The sequence below is a fragment of the Pongo pygmaeus genome, chromosome 16 (genome assembly GCF_028885625.2).
Source record: "Pongo pygmaeus isolate AG05252 chromosome 16, NHGRI_mPonPyg2-v2.0_pri, whole genome shotgun sequence".
Lineage (NCBI taxonomy): Eukaryota > Metazoa > Chordata > Mammalia > Primates > Hominidae > Pongo > Pongo pygmaeus.
The window spans coordinates 83,990,538-84,016,653 of record NC_072389.2 but is presented as its reverse complement, the minus strand read 5'-3'; the positions used below and the strand labels follow the sequence as shown (position 1 = coordinate 84,016,653).

General features: G+C 44.7%; 1 protein-coding gene across 3 annotated transcripts in view; it reads left to right on the top strand.

The window, feature by feature from the left end:
• TBC1D2B (TBC1 domain family member 2B) overlaps positions 1–26,116 on the top strand; it is an 82,155-nt gene that overhangs the window by 5,210 nt on the left and 50,829 nt on the right. For 2 of the 3 annotated variants that reach the window (XM_063652805.1, XM_054450841.2), the window contains exon 2: positions 18,154–18,307. In XM_063652805.1, coding sequence (XP_063508875.1) covers positions 18,154–18,307 — 154 coding nt within the window. Of the gene's footprint in view, positions 1–6,228; positions 6,386–18,153; positions 18,308–26,116 lie in introns of those variants that run through there. The other variant, XM_063652806.1, reaches the window with a different exon arrangement.

Below are 26,116 nucleotides of genomic sequence, written 5' to 3'. Positions count from 1 at the left end.
TTAACTCTCTAAGTTATGGGGATTGAACTTTTCATGGCTTTCCAATTAGTAAGTTCCTTCAAGGCAAGTCCAGTATCGTGCTTGTGATATCACAGTGGCATTCCATCTCCCTCTCCCACTGCCTCTCACACAGTCCTCATTGCAGGGGAGTCTCCATCCTATTTCCTGCTAACCAGAGGGTAAGCTCCCTAAGGACTGTGTGTATCCTCAGCTCCCGCAACAGTATCTGGCACAAAGGAGACATGCTATAGACTAGTGTTTGTGTTCCTGAAAAATTCATATGTTGAAGTGCCAACTCCCAGTGTGATGATATTTAGAGGTGGGGCCTTTGGGAGGTAATTAAGTCATGAGGGTGGAGCCTTCATGAATGGGATTAGTGCCTTTATAAAAAGAGACCCTGGAGAGATGATCTCCCCCTCCACCTATGAGGATACAGCAAAAAGGCATTCCTTTGCAAACCAGGAAGAGGGCCCCCGCCAGGAACCAAATTGACCAGCACCTTGATTTTGGACATTCCAGCCTTCAGAACTGAGGAGTAAATTTCTGTTGTTTAAGCCACTCAATCTGTGGTGTTTTTGTTGTAACGGCCTGAACCGACTAAGGTAAGGTGCCCAGGTAGACATTTGTTGAATGAATAAATAGAAAATGGTCACCCAGTAAGCACTGGTTTTGGTGTGAGCCCAGACCCTTTAGAAGTGATCAGCCAGAACTCCCAAATATACAGGTGTATTGCATGCCATTCTTGCCTCATGTCGTGGAGGTGGCAGCCATTCAGTGAATGCCCACTGAATTTAACAGACATCAGGAATCCAAAAGGGGGTTATGACTCACCCTTCCCCAGAGGAGAGAGCTTACAGTCAGTTCCGTATTTTCGGGTCTCATATATTTCATGCCCATGGTCAGGACTCCAAGGACACTGTTATAGCAGAGGCAAACTTTTTATGTAAAGGGCCACATACTATTTTCGGTTTTGCGCGCTCTGCCCTATCTGTCACTATGCTGTTGTAGTACAGAAACAACCATAGAATGAGTATAGCTGTGTTTTAACTTTTAGTTACGGACTCTGAAATTTGGATTTCATATAATTTTCACATTTCGCAAAATATTCTTTTGATTTTTTTCAACCATTTAAAAATGTTAGCTGGGCACAGTGCCTCACTCCTGTAATCCCAGCACTTTGGGAGGCCGAAATGGGAGGATCACTTGATCCCAATAGTTCAAGACCAGCCTAGGCAACAGAGTGAGACCCTATCTCTACAAAAATTAAAAAACTAGCCAGGCGTGGCTGGACGCGGTGGCTCATGCCTGTAATCCCAGCACTTTGGGAGGCCGAGGCGGGTGGATCACTTGAGGTCAGGAGTCTGAGACCAGCCTGACCAGCATGGTGAGACCCTGTCTGTACTAAAAATACAAAATTAGCTGGGTGTAGTGGCAAATGCCTGTAATCCCAGCTGCTTGGGACGCTGAGGCAGGAGAATTGCTTGAACCCAGGAAACAGAGGTTGCAGTGAGCTGAGATGGCGCCATTGCACTCCAGCCTAGGCGACAAGAGCGAAACTCTTGTCTCAAAACAAAAAACAAAAACCAAACTAGCCAGGCATGATGGCACATGTCTTTAGTCCCAGCTACTTGGGAGGCTGAGGCAGGAGGACTGCTTGATCCCAAGAGGTGGACATTGCAGTGAGCTGCGTTTGCTCCACTGTACTCCAGCCTGGGTGACAGAGGGAGACCCTGTTTCAAAAAAATAAAATGGCAAAATAAAAATGTTAAAACTGTCCTTGCCTTGTAGATTGTACAAAAATAGGCAGAGACTGGAAATGACCCCACGCTGTAGTTCACTGACTTGTGTTCTAGGAAGGCCTCAGGAGCTTCCCACTCATTCACTCACTGTGTGTGCTTAGGCACTGGGGATATGACTGGACAAGACAAACAGTCCCTGTCCTCCAGGAGCTTTCAGTAGGTGGCGGGGGAACAGATGTTAATAAAATATAACAAACATCAACCAGTGCTAGGAAGTTTGAAAGGAAAGATATGCAATGCATGTATAGTTCAGGATCTTGATCTGGTTTATGGGTGGTGGAGGGCTAGGAAAGACTTTCCTGAAGAAGTGACATTTGAGCTGAGACTCAGAGGATGAGTTGGTGTTGACTGGAGCGGGGGTGGGGGGTGGAGAGGAGGAAGTAAAGTGTTGTAGGGAGAGGAAATGGCATATAAGCAGAGGCCCTTAGGTGGGGGTGCTGGTTGCATGTGGGACTCAAGGAGTGCGTGGTGGCAACTAGGAGTGAAGGGGACATAGCCTTTGGAAGAGGCAGGCCTTGGGCCAGGGCAGGATTTTGGTCTTTGTCTTAAGAGCTAGAGTCAGTGAAGAGTTTTAAGCAGGGTTTGACAAATAGGTTTTTTTTTTTTCTTTCTTCTGCTCCCAGATAGATTGTTTTAGGCCATTTGTGCTGCTGTGAAAAAATACCGTAGACAGGGTAGCTTATAAACAACAGAAATTTATTTCTCATAGTTCTGGAGGCTGGGAAGCCCAAGATGAAGGCACCAGCAGATTTGGTGTCTGGTGAAGGCTCCCTCTGCTTTAGAGGTGGTGCCTTCTAGTAGTGTCCTCATAGCAGAAGGGGACAGACAAGTTCCTTCTGGGGCCTCCATCTATGTATGTTTGTATGTATGTATGTATGTATGTATCTATCTAAATGTATTTTTCTCCTCAAATTCCTTTTACCACTCTGGCCTCTTTCATAAGGACCCTGATCTCATTCCAGAGGGCTCTGCCCTCACAACTTAAATCACTTCCTAGAAGGCTTCCCTCTTAATACTATCATCTTGGGGACTGGGTCTGAACATGTGAATTTTGCGGGGACACAGACATTTGGACTGTGGCACTGATGGTTTGGTCATGCCTAGTATTTTTATGTAACTAAGTTAGAGGATTATCATGTTGGGTACGAAGGGTTGATGTATTTATATGTTATGTACTGGCAAACAGATTTAAAAGTAGATAAATGCAAAGCTGAACCTATCTTGAGCAGTTGCTTCTTAATTGTTTCTAAGTGGTGGGTGTTGTGATGGGTGAAGCTCGCTTTGGCAGGTGTGTGTGTGGCTAGGGCCGGCCCGCCCTGGTGGACTTCCTTTCCTGAAGCATTCCTAATGGCCCCCTGCATTGACTTCTCTCCTGCTGCACTTGCTTTGCTCATATGTACATTACCAGTTTCCTTCCTCTGTGGAGATGACGATTTCTTGAGAAATGGAAGGAGTGTTCAGATGTACCAGCTCCCGCCTCACGTCTGAGGGGAGTGGACCAGTCTCCTCGGTCAGTTGCTTTTACCTTTGAGCCACTGGGGTGCAGACTTCCCACCTCCAGTCAGAACAAAATACAAACAGTAACACCCTCTTCCGCTAAAGAAAGAAAAAGACTCCACCATTGTAGAAGTGACTGTCAGATTGGGAGAGGGAGAGGCATTTTGATTAGCAATTTTTGGTTCTGGTATTTATGTAGTGGGATCTTAATGACATTTGATCGGGTGTTCACCCATATCTTATCAGGCCAGCCCTTAGCTGTGTTTTGTTTGCTTTCACAGAGTGAATGCAATGTGGAAATGGTAAACTGGGTAGTGGTGACTAGTTAGTGGCTTCTAACTACTGTTCTGTGAAATACTCTTCCTGGAGTGCTCAGTTCAGTAAACATCTTGAGCACTCGGATATGTGAGGCCACATGAGGGGCAAGAAGCTGAGAGGATCCCTGGGGAGACTGCGGCTTTCGTGATTGTCCAGCAGGCAGTAGCTCACCAGCCAGCATAGGAGGCCCTCAGTCGGCTAGAGATTCAGGATGGTTTTGCTCCCTGGTCTAGTCTTTGAGTGTCTGCTGTTGTGTCCTACCAGAGCATCACCTCCTAGGAGATTTTGTCAGTGTATTTCACTACTGTGCCTTTCATGCTTAGAGGATCCCAGCACCTGTTAGATGCTTGTTGGCTAAATGTATGCTTTAAGCCCTCATATCCTCTGTGTGTGTGTGTGTGTGTGTGTGTGTGTGTGTGTGTGTGTTTGTGGTGTGTGCTTTCATTTCATGGTCAAACGGACGTTTGCAGTGTCCATTTACTCAGCAAATATTTTTGAGCATGTATCATATTCTAAGCACTATGCTTCTTGCTGCAAATACAGCAGTGAAAATTTTCCATTGATTTAAGAAACTGTAGTGTTAACTTTAAAAATAGCTTAGCATCTGATATAATCAAAGAATTGTAAGAGTTTTGAAAAAAACATTGAAGAGGACCATGTTTGTCTGTAGTATTCAGCACTGGGAGATAAATATCACATGTCTGCAAGTTTTTTGATTCTGAGAGGTCTGGCACTTCTCCATAGTAAATGAAGGGGAGGGGGCATCCATATGTAAAATACTAATCTGGATATGGCCCAGGGCCAGAAATCTGTGATTTGTGTAATAATTTTGGTGAACATTGCAGAATTGGAGAGTTCTGTATAACTGATTGTCAAGAAAAACTCCCTGAAGAAGATGGGAAAAGGGAGTTAGTAAATGTTGGTATAATTGTGTAGCTGCTCAAAGACTTAGTTCCTCTTTGATCAGCAATATGTGTTCCCTGTAAGCTGGGAATCACCATCTTCTAATGAGTTTGCATGCTTGGCCATTTTCTTAGCCTTTGCAGAGATTGCCTGGGAGAACTAGAATCCAGTGTGAGAAGCGGGGATTTGGTAGCTGAGATCCTGTGTGCTTCTTCTTTCTGCCCCTTTCCTAGGCCAGTGCTACTGTACCAGCAGACTTTCCTTGAGCAGACTGCCCCCGGGCTGGGACTTGTGTCGCTGAGTGTCAGACGGCAGGCCTGGCCGTGGCCTGGAGGTGGGCAGGCTAATGTTATCAGAGATGTTGATCTTGGATTATAGGAATTATTTCTAGGCAGCAAGCCCAGTATTCATTTTCCTCTCCAGCTCTCTGGTGTTCAGGAGAGGCTGTGCTTGCAGAGAAGGTGGCCAACTTTTTAAATGGATGCAGCCAACTGGCCATTCACCAAACAGACTTTGTTGAGCAGGAGTCAAGCTTTGCCTCTGGCCTCAGGGAGCTTCTGTGTCTGTTTTGGGTGTGATTAGGGCATTGTCAATAGGTGGCTCTGGGAGCTGGAGGAAAGCATTCACTATTTTTGCTCAAGGGTCATTATCCCAAAGTTAGAACTGGAGAGGCCCTCAGAGATCAGCCCCCTTCCCATGCGTGATACAGAGAGGAAACTGAGTCCCACAGCTAGCTACCCTACCACTGAAACCTCCAAACACATGAACAATATTTTACCATTTTAAACCCAGCAGTTTGATGATACTTGCTTTATATATCTGTCTTAATCCATTAGTAGAAAGTTGGGCTTATTCTTTTTTTAGTAGTTGTATATGGAGACTCAAATTGTACCTTTAACCATTTTGTGTTGGGGCACAGATTTAAGAAGTTTAGTCACATGGAGGTTGGAAATTAATAGCACAGGTTATAAACTTCCAGTGAGGGTTGACTTGATAGGAAGCATGAGTGATGTTTCCCTGGCAGAGATTGGGGCCTGGTGCATCTCTTTTCAGAGGGCTTCTCTTTGGAGGTGGCTTTGGTTTTCTCTTTGGTTTGTCAAAGGAAAACAGGCAGTTGGCAGATGGCTGTATCTTTTCATTCTGCTCTGTAAGGCATACCCTCTGGCCTTAGAAGTGAACCACTTTTTATACTGTTTACACAGCTCTCTTGTAGATACTGTCCTAGAGGTAACATGCTGATAAGACTTTGTTTCTGTCTTTTAAAGGAAAATATCTCCCTCAGAACCACAGTTCTTAAATTTTGTGTGGAAAAGACTCCTCCTAGGTTCTGTTAAAATGCAGACTGTGGGGTTCGTCCCCTGGAGATTCTGCTTTGGTTGGCAGGCCAGAGTGGGCCTCAGGAATCTGCATTTCTTACCAGCATCCCAGCTCTTCTGCTGCAGATCTCTGTGGCTTCCCTGTGAAACACTGCTTTCCTCCCGATGATGAATGTTCTCTTTGGCTGTGAAGAAAAGACTGACCCTGTATGATGGTGGCTTTCTAAGTGGACTAGAAATAACTAAACTGCGTGGGTGAAGACCAGTGAAGTGTGAGCCCTCCATCCTCGGGTTGACTCTCTGTGGTTTATAGCCGCATATCTTCTTTGCATTCTGAGTTTCTATGCTCCAGAGGAGTGGCTTTTGGCCCAATTCTCTATTGGCCCCAAGGTTTCTGTCTCCTGTGCTGATCATGGTGGCTGGCAGACCCTGTGTGCTAGGGCTCCTCCCTGAGCATTCAGAGGGAGGCTCCTGGAGGGAACAGTGTTCACTTGGCATCTTTCGGTATTTCTGGGAGGGTGAATTGCAATGATCTCCACCACTAAAGAGCTGGTAAGTACTTTCAGATCCCCCAGCTTTTCACCAGAGAGAAGTGGGTAACAATGATATAGGACGACCATCTGATACTCCTGAGACACCAACTCCACCTTTAAACACTGTTAGAAATCACCGTGGTTCCCAAACGTGCCTGTAAATTCACTGAAAGACTAGGCGGATTCCTGGTACTGGGCTCTCCTGCCTCCCAAATCTCTGGTGGGTGGAGCCTGGGAACCTGTCCCAACTCCATTTCCTAAAACTTCATGTTAAGTCAGTCATTCTTTTGCCCTAGTTTTAGTTGAAAAACATCAAGCAGAATAATGTGGTATTGCATAGTGTGTGGAAGCCAATGTGGGCGGAGGTGGAGCAAGACCATCCAATAGGCTACAGGCTGTAGCTGCAGGGGTTGTTATTTATCCTGAGCTCATCCCTGGCTCTCTCACATTGTGCAATGGCAGAGCTGAGAGGGAACCATAGGAATGTAGCCCTGTGGTCACTTGGAGGCCTCGTGCTCCCTTTCTCTCTGAAACAAAGTATTTTGACAGGCTTCTACATTTCCTGTAGGGACAAGCATGTCCAGAGAAAGGCCTTGTCCTTGCCCTTGTCTTGATGAAATCTGTGGCTCAGCCCAGCGGGGTGGCCTGGGCTGTGAGAGGCTTTGATGTGGCCGGATCCCTCACAAGCCCAGTTGTTTTCATTGCCCACTTTGCTGTGAACTCACATTTGCTCTTCTTTTTTCTAGTTGTAGGCCCTCTTCTTCTAGTCCATTACCCTTAGTTGCTAATCTCTGTTAAACGGTATTTGCTTAAAAAGGTATTTGCTGAATATGGGTTTAAGAAATGGCTTTTCTCTCAAGGTGTTTGCTTTTTAAAAGGTGTGCTTGAGTGTTAGAGATGGCAGAACTCCTCAGACCACCAGCTACCAGAATGGATGATGAATGTGGCATCTTCCCAGGGAATGGCTGCCCACCTCAACGCAGACTCTTCCGGGAAATTGATTATGGGTTCTAGGTGTGTGCTCAGCCTTTGAAAGGGGCTAGATTAGAACTATTTTAATAAGATACAATTATTTTGTAAGACATATGAATGCTAATTTTAAGATAGCAATTTTAAAAGATACAAAAGGAGAATTTATTATGTTCAGTAGAGGAATGGAGGTTTGTGACCTTGCATTCCATTTTCTAAGGAGCCAGGAGATCCAGTATTTGCCTTCTCAGTGTCTGTTGCTGGGCTGAAACAGAAGATTTCAAAACCTTCCCGGGGAAAAAAATACATTTTTTTTCCCACTGGTGCTGGGCCAGATCCCTTGAGATTGTTTCCAGGCTCATGATTTTGAAACACTCAGGAAAAAATTTGCAACCTAGAGTTATTTATCAGATTCGGGGTTATAGTCTGTTTTCCATTTGAATTTTGTTTTGTATTATCAGGCTGCTTACAATATTCATGTGCTTTTTATTGCTTATGGAAGAAATTACTTTAGACATTTCTTAGAGATCCAGATATCCTTCCTCGAGTTTAAGAAACAAAAATTCCTTCATTGTGAGCAGCCATTGCATTCTTTTCAGAAATGGATACCCAAAACTATCCATGTGATTTAAATTGCTTTCTAGAAGGTATGCAGACTTGACCCATTCTGTGTATATATTTCCTTCCTGTGGCTCCTTTGTGATTGTTGGTTATGTTGTTCTTTTGGCTAATAAACATGGTAGGACCTGACCCTTTGGGAAGGAACCCAGAGTTCATAACCCTAAGTGAGTGATTGAGGTGGTGTGCATCACATAGAGCATGTTGGAGGAATGATCGTTTGGTTGTATAAGGGATGTTGGCTGGCCTTACGGATGAGATGTTTGAACTGGGTCTTGAGTGAGTAGGAATTTGTTAGGGAGGTGTTCGTGCAGTAGGAGCAGAGATTGTGAAGGCTTTCGTGGGCCTTTTGTGTGGGAGAAAGGTTATAGTTCTATGGAGTGTGGGGCAGTGTAGGGCAGTGTGGGCCAGATTTCTTGACACTTGGAAGCCATGAGAGAGTTTTCAGCATGCGACATATATGACTTCATTGGCTAGGTGTCAGAAGAGAGTTTGGAGAGGGGAGACTGAGACAGCAAGTCCAGTTAGGAAGCTGTTGCAGAGGCCCAGGGGTAGATGACTCTGGAGACCCAGAGGCCCAGGGGTAGATGACTCTGAGACTGTCAGGATGCATGAATCTGAGAGACTGACAAGGGAGTCCTTAGGAATAGGAGACCTGGCGATTCTATTATATCAGGCTGGAGAAGTTTCTGTCCTCTCCATATTTGCTTGTGTGTGGTCTTGTTATTGCTCACAGCAGTCTGTTTTTGAGAAACACCCTTAGAGCAGAATTGTGATTAAGAGTGGAAGCATATTGGCCATCGTAGACTGGTGGTCATGCCCTCTCCCAGTGACACTATGCTGACCCCTCTAGATTTGATGTACAGAGGACCTTCTCTACTGATGTGGGGACCAACATCTGATATAGTTTTATTCGTCCCTGAAGCCAACCCAGAGGCTCTTATTTGAACTTTGCTATTGATTGAGGCCATCAGCATTTCAATATTTGAGAAAAACCATAGAGGAACTTGTGATTTCTGCTAAAATGTTGAGAGGATTGATTTTGTCTTGGACATGCTCTTTCATCCTTCCCCTTGATAGCAAGTAATGCAGACTCGGGTTTGAATTTTGACTGTGCCAAGTGGCTATGAGATTTTGGGTAAACATGATAATATAAGTAGTTGATACACAATGAGTACTTTGTGCCAAATACTCTTCTTAGCTTAACAGATGTTAAGTGGGTTATCATGGGTAAACATGATAATATAGATAGTTGATACACAGTGAGTATTTTGTGCCAAATACTCTTCTGAGCTTAACACATGTTAAGTGGGTTATGGGTAAACATGATAATATAGATAGTTGATACCTAATGAGTACTTTGTGCCAAACACCCTTTTGAGCTTAACACATGTTAACTCATTAATCTTCAATACCATGAAGTAAGTTCCTATTATTATTTCAATTTTACCAGCAAGGAATCCGAGGCCCAGACAATTTATGTAACTTACCTGACATAGCCAGCCAGTAGCAGAGCTGGGATTTGAACCTTGGTAGTTAGGCTCCAGGGTCCATGGGCAAGCAGATGATACTGTTTGGGGAGAGTTAGTTACGAGGGTTAAATGACAGTGTGTATAAAGTGAAAGCATAGTGTCTGGCACACAGTAATTGTTTAATTGATGGTGTCTAATATGCAAATATAGATTATGGAAGAGTCTATATAATTTTAATACAGTTTTATAAAGAAAATTGGTAGAAAATATGTGGGTAGAGAATTTTCTATACATTTATGGGTAGAAAGATGTTTGGAAATACCAAAGTATTGATGGAGGTTATTTCTGGTGATGCAGCTGTGTTCATTTTATTTTCTTTTTTGCTTTCCTGTGTTTTCCAAATTCTCCTCAGCAGATGTAGATTGTTATTATTTGAAATATAAGTCTAAAATATGTTGTTGTTTTTTTAAAACTAAAGATTAATAGGATCTCACCAGACAAACAGGACTTCCCACAGTCCAGGAAGAGTGAAGAGCCCTGCAAAGCTATGGTGGTGTGAAACTCTACACCATGCTTAGTGACTTTGAAGTTGTTTGGTCTTTTTTCAGTTCGTCATTGTCTATTAATTTATTTGTAGTGTTTTAGACACATATTTTCTTTGCTTTGCTTTCCTCGTGGGTTTAGAAAGCCCTTTACCTTCCAAGAGAATAGAAATGTTAGGACAGCAGTTTCTTGTGCTGCTGGGGAGAATGATCAGCCCTCTTATAATCAGTGACTCCCTGCTGCCTGGAGCCGGCTTCCAGGGTTGCCCATGGGAGAAGCAGCTCCGGGGCTTACAGTTTGAAGTGTCTGTCCTTCTAGCTTTCAGTTTTGGGCTCAGTCTTGAAAGAGTGTTTTGTTTTCCTCGTCTACTGCATCATGGTGCACATGGCATTCATTTTCTGCGTAGAGTCTTGTGGCTGCTGTTTATACTTCAGTTTTAGCTAAACCTTCCCATGTGAATTTCTGCTGTGCCACATTGCTTGATTTAAGTCTTATCATCCCTTCCATACCTTTATAATTTGGTGGAAATCTATACAACTGTTGTTGTAAGAGGCAGAAAGAGATAGAAATTTAATTTTAATTATACAGGCTTTTTCTTCTAATTTATTGGTTTTTATTAAATTTACTTATTTATTAAATTTATTCATTTAATGGTTTTTATTAAATTCATTAGTTTATTAAATCATGAAATGAATTTGAAATTATTTTCTCTGATGATAGATTTCTCACCCAGGGAACACTTATTTTTTTCCAGGTATTTGACCAGTTGTCCTAATGCCATTATATATATAACATATATAAATTATATATATATTTTTGGAGACAGGGTCTCGCTCTGTCACCCAGCCTGGAGTGCAGTGGTACAGTTATGGCTCACTGCAGCTTCAACCTCCTGAGCTCAAGAAATTCTCCCACCTCAGCCTTCTGAGTAGCTGGGACTACAGGCATGCACCCCACACCTGGCTAATTTTTGTACTTTTTGTAGAGAGGGGATTTCACCATGTTGGCCAGGCCGGTCTCGAACTCCTCGGTTCAAGTGATCTGCCTGCCTCTGCCTCCCAAAGTGCTGGGATTACAGGTGTCAGCCCCTGTGCCTGGCCTATTATTATTATATTTTTAAGAGACAGGGTCTTTTGTTTTGTTTTTGAGATGGAGTTTTGCTCTTGTTGCTTAGGTTGGAGTGCAATGGCACAATCTTGGCTCACTGCAATCTCTGCCTCCCAGGTTTAAATGATTCTCCTGCCTCAGCCTCCCGAGTAGCTGGGATTACAGTACAGGAGTGTGCCACCACACCTGGTAAATTTATATTTCTAATAGAGACCAGGTTTTACCATATTGCCCAGGCTGATCTCGAACTCTGGGGCTCAAGCAATCTGCCTGCCTCTGCCTCCCGAAGTGCTGGGATTACAGGCATGAGCCACTGTGCCTGGCCTATTATTATTATATTTTAAAGAGACAGGGTCTTCTGTTTTCATTTTGAGACAGAGTTTCACTCTTGTTGCCCAGGCTGGAGTGCAGTGGCATGATCTCAGCTCACTGCAACCTCCGCTTCCTGGGTTTAAATGATTCTCCTGTCTCGGCCTCCCGTGTAGCTGGGATTACAGGAGTGTGCCACCACACCTGGCTAATTTTGGTATTTTTAATAGAGATGAGGTTTCACCGTGTTGGCCAGGCTGGTCTCGAACTTCTGACTTCAGGTGATCTGCCTGCCTCGGCCTCCCAAAGTGCTGGGATTACAGGAGTGAGCCACAGTGCCCAACCAAGAGATAGGTCTTGCTGTGTCGCCCAGGCTGGGTACAGATCTCGGCTCACTGCAAACTCTGTCTCCTGGGCTCAAGGGATCCTCTAACCTCAGCTTCCTGAGTAGCTGGTACTACAAGCACACGCCACCGTGCCTGGCTAATTTTTTTTTTTTTTGTAGAGATGTGGTTTCACCATGTTGCTCAGGCTGGTCTCAAACACCTGAGCCCAAGTGATTCACCCACCTGGGCCTCCCAAAAGGCTAGGATTACTGGCATGAGCCACTGCGCCTGGCCTCTGGATTTCTTAATTAGATACCTAGGCATTTTATGTTGATTATAATTATGAACTTGTTTCCCACTGTTTATTGTTGGCATAAAGGAAAATGTTTGCTTGCAGTGAATATCTCAGAGGTAGGAATTAACCAGATCTCATCCAGTTCTGTATTCTTAGTGCTAACTACTGGACATGGCCCAAGTTAGGCTCTTAATAAACATTTGTCAAGCAAATGAACACTTTATGTACATGATGTTGTCCCTTTTTCCTCTTTTGGACTACTTTAGCTACATTCCCAGGAATAGAATTGTGGGTCAAAGAATGTAAACATTATTATAGCTTCTAAAATGTGGTAAATTTTGATAGGTGGACATTGTTTACCAAAGGGAATAAAAGCTTAAATAAACTTGTTGTTTAGTGGAGATGATGAGACCTGACTCCCTGTAGATGCTGCTGGGTTGCTACTCCAGCTCCTCTCATCACAATCATGCACTTCCTGCTGAGAGTGGGCCCTTAATATACGTGTATTGAAATCAGTTAACTTGTAATCAAGCAACTTTATTGTGGGACTTGTCTAAGCATCAAGTTGAGAGCTGGTGGGAGGCTGAGGGGAGTCTCTGGGGCCCAAGAGAAGGAACAGGTGGCCAGGGCCTGTCTCACACAAGAGTGGGCTTCTGGATTTTGAGCTACTGGAGACCTGGGGAGAGCAGCTTGTGGGAGGAGCTGGAGCATCACATGGTACTTCTCAGCCAGCTGTCAAGGACTGCATTTCCACCTCAAGGAGAATGTGGATGGCTTGCTTTTATTCTCTGAGGTGGTGCCTCATGTCTTGGCACCCAAAGGCAGCAGATGGCTGTCATGTAGAATTGTGCCCAACCAATCCTTGTCTGTCCCTCTCCCTCACCCAGGACGTTCATGCAGCCATGTAGGAGACAACTACAATGGCTTTCCAAGATGTTTGGCTTGGTCTCATATTGGGATTGGTGCCATATTTGACCTGGGATTTCAGCAGTGTTGAGGAAGTAGCAACAACTGAACATGAGAGGACGAGTCAGATATTTGAGTGTTTATTTTCAGGACACTGTGCAAGGCATCTTGGATCGTATTGAGACCAGCAGGTCTGGCCTCTGCCTTTAAGGAACTTAGGTTAGTGAGGAACACGCAGGGAGTGCCCTCACCTCCATGGGAGGGTTACCTGGGCTACAAGATTCTCCGAGCTCCCCATTCAGAGAATGGAGACAAAACGTACACCCAGATCAGGGAAACTTGCTCTGAAGAGGTGGCCTTTGCATTGGATCTTGAAGGGTGAGTAGGAAGGAGCTGAGGAGACTGGTGTTAGGGGAGACAAAATGCACACCCAGGTCAGGGAAACCTGCTCTGAAGAGGTGACCTTTGCATTGGACCTTGAAGGGTGAGGAGGAAGGAGCTGGAGAGACTGGTGTTAGGGGAGACTCAGGAGCTGGCCTGGGTAAGGCATCAGAGAGCACACACCAGCACCTAGCTTCTTCCTGGGTGCTTGCCTGGCATCGGCTCCCAATTCTCTGCTGATCTGTGGAGCTCTGCCTTGTCACTGTTTCTTCTAGCATGAGTGGAATGCCTGTCTGGCTCTCCAGAACTTGAGACCACAGCATTTTGGTCATTCTGAGGGGTGGGGAGCAGATGGTGATCCTTCCCGGTCCTCACTCCTCTGGCGGGTGTGTCTTTGGTGAATGCTGTGTGCTCCTGGCGGTAAGCTTCTGCGCTGACTGGCTCATTGTCACCAGCTGAGCTGAGGCTCAGCAGAGGGAACTCCTGGTGTTAGACCCAGCAAGGCGTTGTCTGTGCAGCCAGATCACTCAAAGGTCCTACTCACCCACTTTGGGAGCACTGAATAAAGGCACTAAAGCTGGGGCCAGACCAGCAGATGCCTGGGTTCCTAAAGAATGTTGGCCTCTCCTTGGACATTAATGGACCATGGGGTGGCTGGAGATATGGAGGTGCCTGTTTAAAGAGAGAAGTTATCTTGAGTCGTAAAGTGCTGTAGAAGGGCAATGGTGTTGGCTGCCCCACACCCCCATGGACCCCATGCCCTTGGCTTACGTTATAATCCTGAGGTGCTGTTTCCTGCCAAGCCAGATCTCCCACCAATCTTGGCTCTCAAAATGGAATATATTTGCCATTGTACTGTAGATCAGCACTGTTCAGTAAAGATAAGATGTGAGCCACATATATACTTTTAAATTTTCAATTAGCCACATTAAACCAGTAAAATTAATTTTAATGCTATTGTATTTAATTCAGTGTATCCAAAAGATTTTATGTGGCACTGGCCACCTCTCATGTGCTCAGTCGTCATGTCTGGCTAGGGCTACTGTGTTGGTACAGGGCAGATCTGAACCAATTTCCTGGGACTGGGGCAATAAAGAGGCTGGTTTGTGATTATACATTTAATTAGGCCTGAGCCGAATCTCCATTTAGTCCTTTGCTAAAACATACCAGATGGAAAGCGCCAGAGGCTTTTTGGATTTCTGCTGATTTTGCTGTGTTGTACTTTTAGTGGTGCTCAGTCTTAGAATCTGTGTGTGTTTCTGTCTTTGGGTTTCAGCTCTCTTCAGAAAAGGCCCTTTGGGGCTTTTCTGTCAAAGCACATGCCCCAGAGCCATTTCAGACAGCCTGGCCCCCAGCCTTTTACTACCTAATTGGGGATTGAAGTCAAAAGTCTTCTAGTGATCTCTAGATTTTTTTTTTTTTTTTGAGACAGAGTCTCACTGTCGCCCAGGCTGGAGTGCAGTGGCACCGTGGCGGCTCACTGCAACCTCTGTTTCCTGGGTTCAAGCAATTCTCCTGCCTCAGCCTCCCAAGTAGCTGGGATTACAGGCACCCACCACCACGCCTGGCTAATTTTTAAAAATATTTTTAGTAGAGACGGGGTTTCACCATGTTGGCTAGGCTGGTCTCGTACTCCTGACCTCAGGTGATCCGCCTGCCTCGGCCTCCCAAAGTGCTGGGATTACAGGTGTGAGCCACCACGCCCGCCTATCTAGGTTTTTTTCTGAAAGGAAACAAACTCAGTTAATCAGTGACTTGATTAACTGCCTTGTTAACCAGATTTTGCCCGCCTTATTGACCAAATTTCTACAATATGATAAAATATCAGTCATTGAAAGCATGTGATCTAAAAGTTTTGCCCCGGGAATTTAGTGAGAGATGACTCAGAGGTTACTGATTGTTTCCCAGTTACATTTAATACTCAAAGATTTAAAGTGAAAAGGATTTCTTGTAAAAAGCAGATTTTTCATGGTGTCTGCGTTGTCAGAGGCAGCTGGAGAGGTTGGTTCAGATCTGCCCTAGTGAGTATGTGCCAGCTTCTCTAGCAGCCTGTGGCTCCCAAGCATAAATAGAAACACAGCTGCGTGTGCAGGCTGAACAAGAGGAAGTGTCTGGGCACCTCCCTGGCTGGAGCAGAAGGCTCCCAGGGTGCTTAGCTCACCCGTGGCATGGGGATGGAGGGGCCAGGTAGTCAGGGAGCTGGTGGGAGGACCAGACACACACATTCCCCTACCCAAACACACACTTGCCTCTAAGGGTGGGGAGTTTGGCAGACTGGGCTCACAGTATTGACTCCCTGTATGACCTAGACAAGTCACTTCCCTTTCTGGGCCTCTGTCCCCTCATCTGCAAAAAAAAAGGGGAGGATTGGGTGGGCTTTGGGCTCTGAAATTTGGCTCTGGTTGTGTCTCTCAGTTCCTGACTTGCCTGGTGACTCTCCTCTCCCCTCTGTGGAAATGCTTGTGTGCTCTTTGCCCCGCCCCAGGGCCAGGCTGAGCTCCTGTGTCTACACTGCAGCCAGCCTGCCGCCCAGACTCCAGGCTGCAATTCATGGATCTCTCAAGTGGGCTCACAGCCTCTGGCCTGAACTAATCTCCTATGCAAACTGTGCACCTGCCTTTCTCTCACCACCATTTTCACCAGCAGTACCTTTGTCTAATAATGTCAGTGCCCTGCTAAGTTCCCCATTCCATCTCTTTAGGAAGGCACACAAGTCCCTTCAGGGCCAGGTCCTTGCCACTCACTGACCTCACCTCACTCCTGCTCTCTGACCTTTGTGCTTTTGTAGACACTTCTCTCTCTCCCTGGAATCTCTTTTCCTCTGGCCACTGCCTGCTTCCCCTTTAAGATCAAGTTCTCCTGTATCATTTTCTGATTATTCATTCATTCACTTATTCCTTCATATATGTATTCAGTAAATACTGACCTATTATGTGCCTGACACTGAGCTAGATGCTAGAGAAATGGAGACAACTTGGAGTTTGCTTCTTGGAGAATATAGACATTAAACCAATACTTTGAAGCTTTTGAACCTGCCTGTGGCAGGTGTCCTGAACTTTGAGTACCTTGTCCTTTGCTGCACCTCCCCTCTTTGGCTATGTGTCCTTCCCCAGTGCTCTCCAGTCACGCCAGCCCCGCCTCACCTGCTCTGCTTTCTGTCATAGCACTTAATGCAGCATGGAAACTACTGGTTGTTTTTTCCTGTCTTTTCTCACTAGGCCAGGCCCCAGGTCTGGGTACCTGATAGGTGCTTGGCAAATGTTGGTTAAATGAATGGATGAAATGGCAACTTGGCTGGTATAGTTGGAAGAACTTTCTGTAAAATACCCAAAGATCCTGTAATGAAAATACCCAAAGATCCTTTTCTTTAACTGGGGCCAGGTATGCAAGTATCACTAAAAAGACCCAGGTTGTGGCCACAGCACCCAGAGGTTATCCTTTGCTTGTAGGTAGTAGTAGTTTGGTCTAGGCCTGTCTCTTGCTGTCAGGCCTGCAGAGCCATTTTCTTCACTGCTTCTGATCTTGGGAACCACTGTGTCTGATGTCTGCACATGTCACTGGATGCCAGTGTTGATGAAGTTCCCATAATCGTGTCATGGCAGCTTTCCTTCTTCTTGGGACTCCTTTGCTGGGGGCAGCCTGGAGACCTTGACCCATACCTGCAGTCTAGTTTGTTTATATTTAGGTTCATTGTTCTGGGTCCTCTCCCCCATCTTGGTTGATTTTTTTTTTAATGATATTCACTCTTTGTGTATATAATTCTGTGATTTTGAACAAATGCATAGAATCATGACTTTACCACCAGAACCATGATACAGAACAGTTCTGTCACCCACAAATTCTTGTGCTGCTGCTTTGTAGTCAGCTGCTCCCCTCCCTGCCAAGCCCTGGCAACCACAGATCTGTTTTCTGTCCTGACAATTTTGCCTTTTCAGGGTGTTACATAAGTGGCATCATACAGTATATAACCGTTTGGGTCAAGCTTCTTTCACTTGGCAATATGCATTTAATATTTATCCATGTAGTAGGAATCAATAGTGTGCTCCTTTTTATTGCTAAATAGTATTTTATTGTATAGATGTACCACAGTTTTTTTTAATCCCTTCTCCAGACGAAGTTCTCATTTTTGTGGCAATTATGAATAAAACCTCTATAAACATTCACATACAGGTCTTTGTGTGAATATGTTTTCATTCCTCTTGGGTGGATATGTAGGGATGGGCTTGCCAGGTTACCTGGTAAGTGTATGTTTAACTTTATAAGGAATTGCCAAACTGTTTTCTAAAGTAGCTGCACCGTGTTGCATTCCACCTGCAGCTTATGAAAGTTCTAGCTGCCCTGCACCTTTGTCAGCACTTGGCATTGTCAACTTTTTGAAATATTAGCCATTTTAATAGGAGCGCCAGCCAGTTTTTAATCTGCATTTTTCTTTGTGTACTCTCAGATGCTGATGGAGTTTAAATATCATTATTTGATGTGATTTGGCAAGGCCGTCTTTCATACCTATGTCAGATTTTATTTCTGAAGATGGAATTTATAGTTGCTCAGAGTAAAAGAGCAGCAGTATTATCACACCTTCCTAAACAGTTTGGAGGAAAATGTTATACTGCATTATTCTTTAATTTTAGAATTTAAAAAGACTTCTTGTTAATTGGGTTCAATTCTTCATGTTACAATTGCTATTTTCTTGACCAACTCATCATGAGCAAAAGCTACTAATCTTGTAACTGAAGTTTCCTTGATCTGTTCATCTTAACTCTCACATGGCAAGCTGAACAGTCTCTACTCATGAGACATAATATTTTTTAAGCTCTTCATATTATTGGTGGCCATAACATGTTTTTCCCCTCCCTCTTTCTAGGCTCCCAATCGTCAACTCATGACTTACTGGTTACAGGAGCTTCAGCAGAAGAGATGGGAATATTGTAACAGTCTCGACATGGTCAAGTGGGACAGCAGGACCTCTCCAACTCCCGGGGATTTTCCTAAGGGTCTTGTAGCCAGAGATAACACCGGTAAGGCAGAAATAAAGGGGAGCTGGGTCAGTTCTTTGTGTAAGCCATTCGATACCACACATGAACTTAGCAGTAAATGAAAATGAATTTATAAAGAAAATAATAATGATGCTACCTTATGAGTGGACAGCATTCCACAGTTACCCAGCGCCTCCATGTACAAAGCTTATGCAAGCCCAGTGATGGCCTTGGAATCAGGCAAGGCTAGTGCCAAGCATATGGAAGAGATGATACGATTAAGGTCAGCATGTGGTAAGTTGTGGTGCTGTAAGTCTAGTTCTGACTGCAGGGCCAGCCTTTCTACCACACCTAATGATGAAGCACTCATGCTTAGATAGTCATGCTTGGACAGACTTGCCAAGATTGACAGGTGTTTGTATACACTAGGAAGTATTCTCAAAACATTCCACTTGTAATTCTCTAGTGTTTCTTAGGAAGACTTTAACCTTCAAACATTGATTTCATTCTATCCTGGATTCATGGCATTTCTATAACTCAGGGTAATCCCTGGCCATTTGCAGCATGGAGATAACCTCTAGAAAGAACAGAACAACAATTATTTGCTGCCCATCCTACCCCAGTGCAACGACTGTGGAGACGGGACTGTTTTTTGGCCCCCACTCTTCATACAGGGAAAATAACACACCCAGAAAAACAAACAAACAAAAAAAACAGCCTCCTGAGCTCTGAAGTAAGGTCTAAAAAGCCCAGGCCATTGTATTAGTATTTTTGGAAGACACGTGGAGCGTACGTTAAAAGGAGTAGACAACAGTAAGGATTAGTTCTAACAGTTTCATAAAGAGATTTCTTCACTTCATAAAACCCGTGGGACCCTCTGCTCAGCAGTCATAAAACCCGTGGGACCCTCTGCTCAGCAGAACACAGGGCTGCATCCGAGTTGCCTGTCCCACCAAGGATGGTGTTGGCACATGTGTGGCTGATTTACTCCAGAAACAAAGGCATTCTTAGACGAATTTTTCATCTCCAAATTTGTCAGTCTTGTTTTTACTTGTCCCAGTATTTTTCAGCAGGTTAACCCTCTTATCAGTGATAAATTACTATATATGCTTTGTACCTATTGATATATTTTCTGTGAGAGTTTTTGAGTCACTTTCACAACTGTCTTAGCACTCTGACTATTCCAGGTTCTGAGATCATGCCTTTATTTTCAACTTTATGCCCTCTTATGTTTAGTTCAGGGTCGAGTCACTAGTAACTGAGTTGTTTTGAAAGCCACTCTTATAGTGCTTTTCATCTCAAAAGGAGCTCCTAACTGAGTGTCTGAGTCACTTGGAACATTTGGAAACCCTGTGGGAACAGGCAGTGTTCATGAGCATAGCCAGTGCCTTTGGCACAGGAGGTGCTCGATTTGCCTCAGTTCCTTTGTTCTGAGGACACCAAGTGCTTCTTTCTAGCAAAGACTCAGGGATATTAAACCAAAAGGAGGACAAAGAAGTAGTGCCTAGCCCTATAGTCTCTTTATAACAGCTGTCCTTCCTCCTTCTAAGCCAAAATGCTGTGATTGGAGAGCCAGAGAAAACATCTGAAGCCCATATTTGTTTCTCCTCCTTTGATTTGGGGACTCCAGGTATGGAATTTAGCGTTTGAGTAAATGCCATCTGACATTTACTCATTCATTCAGCAAAGTCGGTACTCAAGATGAGCTTTGTCCCTCTCCCCACAGAATTTCTAGTCAAGCAGGGTAGTTGTGCAGGGAAAAAATGAGAGAAATGTGAGGGAAGGGTGCATGCTGGTACCATGGGCTGTAAGTGGGCTGTGCATAGTTTCTGGCAGTTAGGGCCTCTCTGAGGAAGTGCATCTAAGCCAAGGCCTGGAGGATGGCCAGGAATTAGCTAAGTAGAGAGCAGGGGAGTCAGATGACAGGGCTGGACTGCGGTGCCTTCCCAGAGCTGCAGTCAGGATGGCTACTGGCTGGAAGCAGTTGTGGGGAGCGAGCTGAACCTGGGGGCACACCCGGGACCCAGAGCCAGAGCTGGGGGAGAACCTAGACTGCTGGTCTTGGGATTTTGGACGTTAACCTAAGAGCAGTGGAGTGCCTTTGAAGATTTTATAGATAGAAATGACTGTAACATTAGACTTCTATTAATTTTTAGATAGCTTCTAAGAACAAGGAATGAAACTTTGGGCCCCAGAGCAGTATGTGAGACTATAATAGTTCAGGAAGTCAAAAAATCTAAAGCAGGAAGTCAAGAAGAAAAGGCTGTCTTTTAGCCCCTTTTGTTTTATCGTCAGAGATAAAATCTGGTTCAAAGATAAATTATGTTGTGTTATATGGCAGTGCTCTGTGAAGTTTCTAAAGCCATGCTTGTAGTTATCTGCTCAGCTTAGCCTACTCTATTAAGAATTAAAGAAGAACGTTTTTGTGACGATTTGCATTAAAAATAAAACTTTTCCTAGTATCGTCTCGTAGTCACCCAGTTGTTCGGGACATTTTGGTTTGTAGTCTAATGGGCATCACCCATCAGGACCCTCCTAGCACCTAAAGTCAATATAGGGAAAGATATAGGGGATTAACGTTTTCCACTGATAGCTAGTTGTATATCTTAGAAGGCAGCTCTACCTGGTGGAAGAAGCCCTGTGGGCCTGTGAGTCTTGGGGATATTTACTAGTTGTCAGACTCTAAATAAGTCACGTATCCTGTAGTACAGGGGTAGGAAACTGTGGCTCTGGGAATTGAAGTTTGTTCACCCTCCTTCATAGTTGTTATAAAGATCAAATGGGAAACTGCATTGTTAAGTGTAAAGAGCCATATGTATGTGTATATACACATATATATTGTATACATATATATGAGATGATATCATTTTGAAAGGGTTAGCATTATGTTTAGTTGTAATTAACAGGAAACCTTACTAATAAGGACTTACACATAGGGAGTAATTTGTCTCACATGAGAAGCAGTTTATGGCTGGCATAGCTACTCACTAGTGCCACTGAAGGGCCCAAGCTGTCTCTGACTCTGTAGTTTCCATTGCTAGAGTGTATTAGCTTTCCTGCTCATGCTAGCTGCCCCTGGGGGTGGCACTTACATCAAAAAGGAGAATGCTTTCCCAGAAACCTGTGGCTTATGCATCATTAGCTGGAACTGTCATATGGCCATTCCTAGCGGGAAGGAGTCTGGGAAGCCAAGTATTTTAGCTGAGCATATGGCCACGATCAAAACCAAGGTCCATAAGTAAGGAAAAGCTGGATTGAATATTCATTAAGGAGCCAGCACTGTCGCATAGTTGATTACATTAATTTTTTTTCTAGAATCTGCGTTGAGTGAGAGACTTTCCTGTGTGATTGGAACTTGCAGCTTTATTATTAGTCAATATCTGTTCTGTCTGCCCTCTATTTTGTAGCCTGTCCTCTGAAGGCGTGCCATGCCTCAAATACCATTCCACATTGTCTTCTGTGTTTGGATAGATAAAGACCTAGTTTCAACACAAAAGAGTAATTTGCATAAAGATACAATCAGGGGTCCATAAACCTTTATAGCTGTTGAGAATGAGGTAGCTAGAACCCAAAGGAGGTGCCCATAAATGGCTAATAGCCTCATTACAGGATGTATGTCTAGCACATTCCGTTTACTTCATTCTCCACATAAACTAATAAGAAAACAAGCCAGGGATAACAACACCCTGCTTTTTAAAAAAACTTCTTGAAAGTTCATGAGTACTAAAGCACTCATGGTCATAGCAGGCTCAAATGCCCAAGTGCCTGTTTGAATATGGATGCTATTTCTTGCAGAAATTTGTATTGTGAAGACAGTTTGAAGGATGACCACACATTTCCTCCCCTGAAGCAGCTGCATTGGGTAGTTGAACTGTTACACTTTTAACAGCTTGTGTGCAAGGGGATGGCGTGGGAGGAGTAGCTATAACTTTCAGTCCTCAGGCAGCCTGAGCAGTGCTCTCGGTGCAGGATGCAGGGTGTAGAGGGCTGCCAGAAGGAAAGCCATCAGGTGGAATGCAAGCCTCGCATTGGCAGTGCCACAGGAATTACACATCATCCTTGAATGTCGTGATTCCATATAGAGATCAAGGAAGCTGTGCTTTTGTGTAATCCTTGTAAAATGCTGCAAAATACTATGCGTTCTTGGGAAGTATCAGTCATGGTAGTTACCAGTGTTGTACCTGAGAGGCAGCATGGGGAGAGCTTATGGGACCTTGAGCACATCATGATTTCCCCGTCTGTAAAGCAAGATGCTCTCTGAACCAGGCTTCTGGTTTGAATGTTCTGTGAAAGTCAGGTTGTGAAAGAATATGACTGTGGGAGGGAGGATGTGAGGGAGATGCTGAGTGGGGTTAGATTGCAGTTCTGTCTGGGAGGAGCCTGCTGGAGAGGGTCGGAAAGGAGACTATCTGGAACAGGCTTGGAATTTGGTGTCAGCAGAGACATCCTCGCCTAGATTTGGTGGGACTTGGTGCAGGTGAATACAGGGATTGATGTGGCTGTGAATGGGGGCGGGGTGGTGGCTGAGCTAGATTGCAGGAGAACGGGGAGGAATGGGAAAGGAAAAGAGGGAAACCCCCACCCCAATTCAGGGAATCTGTCAGAGGCAAGGTGGCAGGAGAGAGGAAAGTCAGGAAGGATGATGAGTATAAACCCACTCAAGAACTGCAGGGGCCTCTTTGCTGCCTTCTGCGCGATTGGCCTTTTCTCCCATGCCATGTTAGCAAGTTCCTGTCTTTTATGGATTAATTTGGTCATTTAACCAATATTTATTAAGTCACTCCTCTGTGCTAGGTGTTGGATGTGCAGCTGTTAGCAAATCAGATAGAGGTTCAGTTCTCACAGAGTTGTGTCCTTGATGGGGGTAGGGGACAGGCAGATGAGTAATTAACCAGACATATGAACTGGTCCATCCTGGGGCCTCTCAGAACCTGATGGTTGGCTGCCTCTTTTTTCTGGTGATTAGATGCACGCCATGTCCTCGCTTGGAAGATATTTCTATTCCTCCTGACTGGTCCTTCACAATCTGTATTAAAACTCACATTGATAAATAAAAAAATGTTTTTCAGATTAAGCCCACCCTGTCTTCCTCCAACTCCCAGTGTTGACACCCAGACTTTCGTTTGCTGTGTGCTTTGATGCATATGGGGACAACCCTTTCCCAGTGTTCTTTTGTCCTTTCTTGGATGTAGCTGCAAGCCTGGGTTGAGTTTTATGAGAATTCTCCCACTGTACACAGTTCTGTGCTCTGCAGAGGTTGCTGGCGGAGCACATAGGCCTGACTGAGACAGCAGGAGAGGAGGGGGAAGACTTACTGAGGCAGTCCGGATGTAGGCAGGAGCCGCCCCTGTGCGGGGAGTCCCATTAGGAGGAGACTGAGCATCATGTGTTAGAATGCAGCAAGTGGGAAGGGCTCTTGGAGACCAGGGAGGCTGAGACTGCCCGGGGTCACACTGGATTTAGAGGCGGTGCTGGAATCAGAACCTAGGAAATGGGAGCAATGCAGTAGGAAACTCCCTCAGAGTTTTCATTTAGGCATTTGAAAATGTTTAAAAAGGACAGAGGTCTAAACACCAAAAACCATCAGGCACAGACTTTCTTTCCCCACTGAAGCTGTAAGACAAAAGACATGTTCATGAACACCAGTCCAGCCTCTTAAAATCTTCGAGGAAATGTTGCCATGTCCTAGTTTGTGTTTTCCCTTAATGTCCTCCTTGAGGCGGTTCCCTGCATGCTAATGTTAGGACATGTATTGAGAAGAAGCCAGCAGCTCTGCTTTTCATTAAGTATATCTCACGTGGTCTCTTAAAAACCAAAAACCAGACAAAAATAACAGTAACAGCAAAAATGTATTAAGCTGGAAAAGAGCTTCTTTTTCAAGTCAGATAATTACTTTTAGAAATTTTCCTCCAACATGTTCCTCCTTGGTCTCTGGTCCCTTTTCTCCACCCCTCCCTGGGGTCTCTGAGTTCCTCAGGAAGTATTGCCAGTATGGGCTGTGGGTTGCTGCAAGGCCTGGGGTTTTCTTGGTAATAGGCACTTTGCCACATGAGCATTTGACAGTCCAGTCTCGCAGAGGGGCCGTTCATCACCTTGCTACTAGCCCACACAGGAAGAAGAGGCTGGACTCAGCCTGTAACAGAAATCTGTACAGTTTGTTGTGTTTATTTCCTGACTTGGCTTAGAATTGTGATGATGATTGTAAGACCAGCCTTTGAAGTAAAGGAGTTTGAGCTGCGCCCTTACCCCATGTGCCTGTAGACTGACACATGCTGTCACCAACATTGAGCACTCCCCGCCCCCCCTCCAGGCACTGTGCTCTCCTCTAGTAGGTACACTCATCTCTACCTGCCTTGCAATATTTGTATACTGTAGGGGCAGGTGTCTAGGTTCTGGCCCTGGCTCTGGACTCTAGTGTCCTGATGGAGAAAGTAGGTAGGGAGACTGGACTGGATTAGTGGTGTTTGAACTTTTTTTTTCTTTTGTTTACTGGAACCTCTTTTCCAAATGAAATCTTAAAGGCAACCCCAGTATATAAAAGAGTGAACAGAGGAACTGCTGAAGATGAAGCTGAGCATGGGGCCCCCATCCTCTTCTCCCTCTAGAAGTCCCCCAGGCATCTCCTGGAACCCTAAGACTCAGAGGAAGGGCCTGGATCCCAACGACTCAGTGTATTTATTCTGTGGTGACTTGGAGCTTGACATGTTACTGTTTTACTTATGTCTCTCTCCTGGATGTGTTCTCCTTTATGGGGAAAGCTTTGTCTCATTGGTTGTTGTGCCCTCAGTGCCTAGTGCTTAATACATGATAGTAAAACCAAGAACTGGCAATCTGTGGTTATTTGTAACTTCTTGCCTCTTGACTCAAGAGGCTGCAGTGAGCCGTGATCACACCACTGCACTCCAGGCCTCAGTGACAGAGTGAGACCCAGTCTCAAAAAAAAAAGTGTGTACTCTGTTACCAAGTCTGTAATTCTTCTGTTCCCAGCACACCGTCTTGCTTTTCTTAGTCAGAACCCTACTGTAAGCCATGCATTGACTCTCCTGGCCAGAGCCAAATTACCCTGATAGATACACAGCACTTGTTTACTCATGCCACACCCAAGATACTTCCCCAGTGTGTTCTTGAAGCCCTTCCTACACTGATTGTGGTCAAGTCAGAACCTGCCTACACAGTGCAGGCCCATCATGCGGCATTCAGGACGTTGCTCTCCAAGCCCGCGCAGCCCAGGAATGCCTGCTCTCTGTTTCCTTTACCAGTGCTCAGTGACCTTTACCAGAGACCTGTTCTTGCTGACTCTGATTGTGTGCTCCTCTGATTAGAAACGAATTTTTCTTGGCTGGGTACAGTGGCTTACGCCTGTATTCCCAGCACTTTGGGACACCAAGATGGAAGAATTGCTTGAACCCAGGCATTCAAGACTAGCCTGGTCAATAAGGCAAACCCTGTCTCTACAAAAAAAAAAAAAAAAAAACAAAAATTAGCTGGGCATTGTGCGTGCCTGTAGTCCCAGCTACTTGGTAGGCTGAAGCAAGAGGATCGCATGAGCCTGGGAGGTTGAGGCTGCAGTGAGTCGTGTTCACTGAGACCCTATCTCAAAAAAAAAAAGAGAAAAGAATTGTTCTTGAATATCAGTGGTCAGCAGTCAATTCTGATTTCACAGAAAGAGATGGTTGATTTTGTTGATATAGAGATATTTTAAAAAGAAGTGTAGATCAAATTGATTATTGTAAAGTAATATTGAATTCTGTTTACAAGCATGTCCTATTCTCAGAGAGATTATGCCATTTGGCATGGGATAATTCTACCACTGAAATACCAGTGCAGATTATGTCATTTGGAAGAATACAA